Consider the following 7,906-nt stretch of genomic DNA (forward strand, 5'->3'; position numbering starts at 1 on the left):
CCCTCCCCCCCCCCCCCATCGGCCTTCTTCTTTTCCTTGGATTTTGCATTCAATTAGTGAAGTTAGGGTGTGTTTGAGCCCTTTAAATCTTGAAAAATGTATTATGGAAAAGTAGATTAATAGAGAATGTATGGTTAAAAAAGAAAGAAAATTTTTTGGTTAACATGTAATATTATTTTAATGAAAAATGTGTGGTTAAAAATGAGTGTTGTAGAATAAATAATGCGATAGAATATAAAATAATGAATGACGAACAATGGCTAAGGATGGTGTACTCAATCTTTCATGTTATTGATTTTTGTTTTTTCAATAATTCGATTTTTCAAATTTAGTAAAATAAAAAAAAATAAAAAAATAGAAGTCAATTTATTTATTTTTTAATATTTTCAGTTTTCACACAAAATATAATAATATAATAATAATTCATATATTTTTGTTTTTCATATTCTAGTGGAGGATGATTATTTTTAAACCACTTGAATCATATCAAAACGGATCAATTGAATTATAGTTATCACGTATATGAATTTACATTAAATATATAGTCAAAATAATCGACACAATAGTTATACTTTATAACTTTATTTTGAAGCATGAAAAAACGTTTATCTTCTGATCCTATTATCGCCCAACAGAAATGTTTGACGAAATGTATAAAATTCTAGTTAATATTCTTCGACACCATAATTAATTGTACTTGTGGCTAAAAATGTTCTCTTCTTGTGTCTGCGCAAATTTGTATTTTGATTAACGTGTGCATCAAGTCATCAATGCATTAAAGAGCCTACCAATTATATGTTGTTCAATACCAAATTTTTCACCATTTCCCCATCTAAAAATCATGCAACCTGGCTTTTATTAACCAATTAAACTTTGGTAAATAAATCAACCAAGTAATAATTAACGTTTGAATCCACATTTTTTCTGGATTAATTAGATTAAACTATATTTATCATGTTGGATGTTGATCATTCAACTAAATGATTGCAATCCCATCTTCTCGGTTGGCAAACTCATAGTCGATCTTTGTTCAATATTTTATATCAAACGTGTAATGATATCACATGACATAAAATTATGCATTGGACACTTTAGCATTTAATGATGAAGTCCTTGAAAATCGAGCATCTAAGTTCATGGCTGCTTCAATATGATACCCACTCATCACATTTTCTAATTGTTCATTTTCCCATTTTGTTCTAACGATACGTGAAAGACGACTCGATTTGTAGGACTTCTATTATTTTTTTTTTTTTTTACTTTTTGCAGAAGAATTGCACTTGGAATTTCCTTCTGATTAACTTCTTCTAAAAACTCTTTTAATCAAATATATTTATTTCAAAAAATTATTTGAACACGTTAGAAAGTAATTTTTTAGTCTTAAAATACCTTTTGACTTTTCAAAAGTCCTATCAAATAGCCCCTAGGAGCACAGCTCAACTGGTGGATCAATCAACATTTGTCTTGCTTCCAGCGGCGGGGTGGAGGTTCGAATCTTGGTGGGAACCTGCGGCCAGATTTATTTGGTATGGAGCAATCACTTTGGAGGAAGATCTCTTGTACGCAGAAGTGTACAGGCAGTGGGGGGAACCTGTGATCCAGTTGAGGCATAATCCGCGATTTACCCCCTCCAAGATTCTAGGGGTAAGGATCTTGGGGTTCCAGGATTTAGTCTAGTGTAAACTGAAATATCTGAATATTAAAAAAAAAAAATCCTATCAAACAGGCCCAAAGACATTCTAGATATCTCCAATCTTCATTTACTGCCACAAAAGACGTGGATTCGCATTAGGGTTTTTGATTCATCATTAGATGATTGACTAAACTTAGAAGAAAGGTCACACTCTATCATAAAAAAGTCACACACGGAATATCAATGTCACGTTAAAAAAGCTTCTATAATAAATTTTGGTGATAATCTTATAAATCCTGTACTTATCTGCTAATTGATTATTAGGAGTTAAAAGTCATTTAGTTAAATGTCGATTTTAACGTGGAATTAATCAAAAGTAATTTGTGTTGGATTTTGGACTAGACAAAAATTATTATGTTATTCTCGCATAAATAAGGCATGTCTGACAATCATTATTTGGGAAAAATAAATTTTTGAATAGTAATTTTTTATTTTTAAAGTGTATTTAAAAAGTAGGAAAAATTTTGAATTTATATGCATAATGTTATATTGTATGAATGTGTAATTGAAAATAAGTATTACAAAAGAGTTTTCAAATAATGATTGTCAAATAGGACATGAATAAATACTAATTGGAATAGTTTTTGCACCAAACAAAGGAGTCAATCATAAGCACTTTCGTAAAAATACCTAAATACTTTCTTAATATAATCGCCCATTGAATAATTACGTAAGGAGGATCCCTGGACAAATAACATTCGTTTTAAGTAATTTATTGATTTTTTTCTGACGAACTACTTTCACACTTCGAAATCTTACTATGTCATTTTTTTTATAACCCAGGTGTTCAAACTTTATCTGACTAATCTTGAGAAGTGTCGGTCTTCCCTCCTAGTTCGCCATCCAAGTAAATTCGGATGCGATCACAACTTATACACATTTGGGTCGGACATTTGGGATGCGGTTCTCCTCCCTGTAGACCTCCCTTTATGACATGGGGACAGGACCTCCGGAAAAGCGACAAAACGCACTATAAAACTGACTTCCAACATAAATGTTGCCTTTCAGCTGTCGCGGGGATTCGAACATCTGATACTCCGTATAGAACCCTCCTATTTTACTACTGTGCCATACTCGTGGAGGCTAAAAATCTTACTATGTCATTTTCTCATTACCTTCGTGTACAAAGTTTTGTCCGATGTCTTGCATTGCAGAGTAGGGTCAACCAACATGCTAAGCTTTGGAAAAGGAGACCGACTTTCTGTACACATGGGCAGATTTAGGGGGGACTGGGCTAGGCCAGCCCAATTCACTAATTTGAAGTAATTTTTTTTTTTTGGGAAAAATTCATAATCCAGGTGTATTGTTTACACCATTTTAAAAATCAGGTAAATAGTTTAAAATTTCAAAATTCAGGATTATATTTAATTGATTAAAAATATTTATTAAATAAAGACAATTATATAATTAATAGTCACATATTTATAATTATAGGTCACAAATTTATTTACTGCTCACATATCATCAAATTGTTAGTCACAAATTTTTTTGAGGTCACAAATCAAAATTTTTGTAGGTCACATATCATTTTATTAGTCACAGGTGAAAAAATTACAGGTCACAGTTTATATATCGATCACATATTTTTAAATTTGTTGGTAATAGATGATCGAATTTTAAGGTAACAGTTAAATAATTAGTCACGGATAACCAAACAATTGACCACACACGCCACTTGCAACCACTCTCATCCCATCGCCGCCGTCTCCAATACCACCACGACAGCACCACTAACAAAAATCGTCGACACTAGATCCACCTCCACCACCACTAGAAACCACCACGACCGCCATGACTAAACACACCAAAAAAAACCACCAACCACACCATTACCGCCTGAACCAAACTATCACCGTGTCAAACACCACAAACGCCACCACATCACCGTCGGGCACATAGAAGCCACCACATCACCGTGTCAAAACACCACAAGCGCCAGCACATCACCATCATCGACCGCTACCACTACCATAAACACCTCACTAGTCACCAGCACCTCCAACCAAAAAACCAGAAGACTGTAGATCGAATGTAGAGAGATAAATGCTGATCAAACGCCTCCCCTACGCTGGAAAGAGAAAAGAACCGTTCGGAAAGAGAAAAGAACAGTTCGGAAACCATTGCCTTCAGATCGAAAAGAGAAGAACAATTTCATGTCGCAACGTTGCGTTCCCAACAACGTCACCTCCTATGCCGATGCCGGCACCACCCTATGCCATCGCCCTTCCTTCGTTACTTGTTGCAGTGTTTAATCCCCATGCCGGCATCGAGCACATAGAGAGAGGGAATGGGAAAGTGTCTTGTAATGGGAGGAGTGAAATTTCAATTAGGGTTTGAAATGTGAATTGGGGGATTTAAATCTATTAATACCTGATTTGTGAACCATCAAACATTTTTGTACCTGAATTTTGAGCTGTGATCTTTAAAGATCTGGATTTATGTAATTTAATGTTTTTTTTAAAGTAAAAACAAATCTTTTATGTGTAATTCAATCTTTTTACCTATTAGCACCGCTTAATTTTTCTTTTCTTTTCTCTCCTTTTTTTTTTTTTCCGTACCTGTCTATACCATATCCTGTTCCTAATTGAATAATTAAACAAACAAAAAGGGGACGATTCCTGAATTTTTTATATTTTTTTATTTTTTATTCTTATAGAAGAGTCACAAGAAGATCGAGCAAGAGTTAAACACTTCCCGTCAAACTTGACGGTGGAAAGGCTATCATCAAGATTTACCCTTCCACGCTATAATAATTGGTAGCGTTAAACTATAGTGACACGATCACGACAAATGTATAATTGTATATCATGCCCCTCCAATAGAAATGGGGAAAATAAGATTTACTTGACAATATCTTCTGGATTTCTGCTCGACACATATATTTATTATCCGAATGTTTCATTGACTTTATGACTTTTTAATTTAATCAGTTTTTGTGGGGTCCTTTGCTGTCAGGTCTCAAATATTAAAAAATAAAATAAAAAAAATTCAGTATTTACTCGATATTTGGATCATTGAGAAACCCGAAGACTTTGAGGATTAGGAAACTGCATGAAATTAACATTCAACGTTGATTGAGTGCAACAAGTTAAACTAAAACTATACGTGTAAACCATACGTGTGATGTAACATATTTTCTTAATTATTTAATAATTTTGTCGTGTAAGCAAATCGTTTGTCCTTGGTTAAGTTTAAATTTGAGGGTTGTTTGAAAAAGATTTTGATAAAAAAATTTAGTGACTTCTAAGAAAGTTGATAAGATGCGTGGTTAAAAAGTTGATAAAAATTGTAAGACTCGTAAAATGTATAGTTAAAATTAATTGTTAAATTTGACTTTAATTTCTTAGCATCTTCACAAAATTTGTTCTACTAATGTAATAAAATAAAATAACTTAAAAATTGATTCACCCTATAAATTGTGATAAAATTGGGTATGTTAAAAGGAAAGGAATCAAATACTTGACCTGTAATCACTTACCTATTCAAGAAATCAACAATTTCATCATGCTACTTTTGACATGAAATTTGATGAAGGATGAGAAAATATTATAAGATACCCTATGAACTTCTTAAAAAACTACAACCTTTCTAAGAGTTAATTTAGTAAATAACTCTTAGTACTTGGTAGAGATTTTTAATTTCTTTTTTCTAAACTCGTTTTCAATAATACATTCTCTCAATAAAATAATTTTGCAGATAAACAGCCCATACACAATCTTCAGAAAAAATCACTTTTCACAAAATGGATTCTCAAAATATTTACATGAAGCAATCCATTAACAAAATATGTTTACAACACCACTTTTACATCTATAAAATGGTATACATAGGAAAGAATGCAAATGCTACATAGGGTTGATACAATGGCGATAAACGAGTATCAACTAACAAAATGCACAAACCTAAATGATTAATTATATGTTTATTATTCTCTAAAAGAAGAAAAAAGAAAAGAAAATTAATTCACTATAATGATTGGCCAATTCTTGTCATACAAATTAATGTCGTAATTATAATTTTCTTGATCATTATAATTATTTCTACCCATCCTAATATCTTCCTTCATCCGTCGTATGAAATCTTCGAACTTGTTATTCAACTCATCTGTACTCAACGTCTCCATGCTTTCTTCTTCTTCTTCGTCGTCGTTGTCTTCTTCTACTTCATCAAATAGTAACCCTATTTCCAAGTCGTTTTCATCTTGGAGATTACAATTTTCCCCTCCTCCTCCATCACCAGGGCCGTCGCCTTCTAATTCTTCCATAACCAAGTTTGTGAGTTTCTTCTCCTCTTCTTCGCATGGACATTCATCCACTACTTCTTCTTCTTCTTCCTGTTTAGGTTCACCAAAGAAATTGTGATAAAATTGGGTATGTTAAAAGGAAAGGAATCAAATACTTGACCTGTAATCACTTACCTATTCAAGAAATCAACAATTTCATCATGCTACTTTTGACATGAAATTTGATGAATGAACTTCTTAAAAAACTACAACCTTTCTAAGGGTTAATTTAGTAAATAACTCTAAGTACTTGGTAGAGATTTTTAATTTCTTTTTTCTAAACTCGTTTTCAATAATACATTCTCTCAATAAAATAATTTTGCAGATAAACAGCCCATAATTTTTTTTCTAATTTTTAATTACACAATCTTTAGAAAAAATCACTTTTCACAAAATGGATTCTCAAAATATTTACATGAAGCAATCCATTAACAAAATATGTTTACAACACCACTTTTACATCTATAAAATAGTATACATAGGAAAGAATGCAAATGCTACATAGGGTTGATACAATGGCGATAAACGAGTATCAACTAACAAAATGCACAAACCTAAATGATTAATTATATGTTTATTATTCTCTAAAATAAGAAAAAAGAAAAGAAAATTAATTCACTATAATGATTGGCCAATTCTTGTCATACAAATTAATGTCGTAATTATAATTTTCTTGATCATTATAATTATTTCTACCCATCCTAATATCTTCCTTCATCCGTCGTATGAAATCTTCGAACTTGTTATTCAACTCATCTGTACTCAACGTCTCCATGCTTTCTTCTTCTTCTTCTTCGTCGTCGTCGTCTTCTTCTACTTCATCAAATAGTAACCCTATTTCCAAGTCGTTTTCATCTTGGAGATTACAATTTTCCCCTCCTCCTCCATCACCAGGGCCGTCGCCTTCTAATTTTTCCATAACCAAGTTTGTGAGTTTCTTCTCCTCTTCTTCGCACGGACATTCATCCACTACTTCTTCTTCTTCTTCCTGTTTAGGTTCACCAAAAAGTAACTCATTTTCTACATCGTCGACGTTACAATTTCCCCCTCCTCCGTCGCCTTCCGAATCTTCCATAACCAAGTTCTTTAGTTTCTTTTCTTCTTTTTCTTCTTTTGTTGCTTCTGCTTCATTTTCTTCCTTTAGTTCTTTGTTTTCTTCATCGTCTTTAATCAACAAGCTGCTGGGTTCTTCTATCTCGAGAGTTGGCGGCAAACTGTCGCCAATCTTTCTCTGCAATAAATCATTAAGATCAAAACCAGAGGAAGAAAGAACCGAGCCGTCAGATGTTTTTGCAACAAACACCAACAGCCCATTGCAAATCAGAAATATGCAGTTTTTGTTTGATGCAATGCCCAGAAGATTGATTAATGGAATTGCAGAAAAGTACAATTTCAATGAGCTCATAACTATGGAAACTAAAGATACCGAGAGTATAATCTTCTTAAATTTACTCATCATTTTCCTTAGTTTCTGATACTCCATTTTCGTGGTGAGCAGGTGTATCAGAATGAACGATAGAGGATTTCAATATATAGATGTAGGATTCTTGTGTTATGACAGAAATAACCTTAATTAGTTTGTAACAAAAACAAAAATTAGTGGATTAGCAGAAGTTTCAATTTTCATGGCTGCCAAGAAATGCCAAACGTGATGAGATTAGGGCATCCAACTAACCCAGGGGGAGCTTTGTGGGTATACAAGGTTGCCATGTGGAACGGGTATTGTTTTGAGTTTACTTAGGTTTTCATGTGTCAACGTGTCCAACCCAACCTCCACATTACGGTAAGCTCATGATTGGCATAGCTTAAAATTTGATTAAAAATTTGTGACAGAATCAACAATTAATTTTAATCTAATATTTTGTAAGACACATAATTTTTATCAACTTGTCAACTATGCATTCTATCAACTTTTATCAAAATATATGAAA

The 7,906-nt window shown here is 32.8% G+C and overlaps 1 protein-coding gene across 1 annotated transcript; it reads right to left on the reverse strand.

The window, feature by feature from the left end:
• Positions 1-3,380: 3,380 nt before the first annotated feature.
• On the reverse strand, positions 3,381-7,484 carry LOC111366410 (cilia- and flagella-associated protein 251-like). The gene is made up of 7 exons (XM_022987172.1): positions 7,402-7,484; positions 6,595-7,206; positions 5,738-6,026; positions 4,195-4,273; positions 4,064-4,123; positions 3,621-3,711; positions 3,381-3,488 (listed from the first exon to the last, which is right to left on the reverse strand). The coding sequence occupies exons 1-7, from the start codon at positions 7,456-7,458 to the stop codon at positions 3,381-3,383; spliced, it is 1,296 nt and encodes a 431-aa protein (XP_022842940.1). The 5' UTR covers positions 7,459-7,484.
• Positions 7,485-7,906: the final 422 nt, after the last annotated feature.

This window comes from Olea europaea, chromosome 18 (assembly GCF_002742605.1).
Source record: "Olea europaea var. sylvestris chromosome 18, O_europaea_v1, whole genome shotgun sequence".
In the NCBI taxonomy this organism is placed as follows: Eukaryota; Viridiplantae; Streptophyta; class Magnoliopsida; order Lamiales; family Oleaceae; genus Olea; species Olea europaea.

Bases quoted from the DNA above. Each gene is read 5' to 3' on its own strand.
- LOC111366410 (XM_022987172.1), bottom strand. From the start codon at position 7,458: ATGGAGTATCAGAAACTAAGGAAAATGATGAGTAAATTTAAGAAGATT. The intron at 7,207-7,401 runs GTATCTTTAGTT...GATTTATTGCAG, and splicing joins TTAAGAAGATTATACTCTCG to AGAAAGATTGGCGACAGTTT. The intron at 3,712-4,063 runs GTATTAATAGAT...TTCGATCTACAG, and splicing joins TTTGATGGTTCACAAATCAG to TCTTCTGGTTTTTTGGTTGG.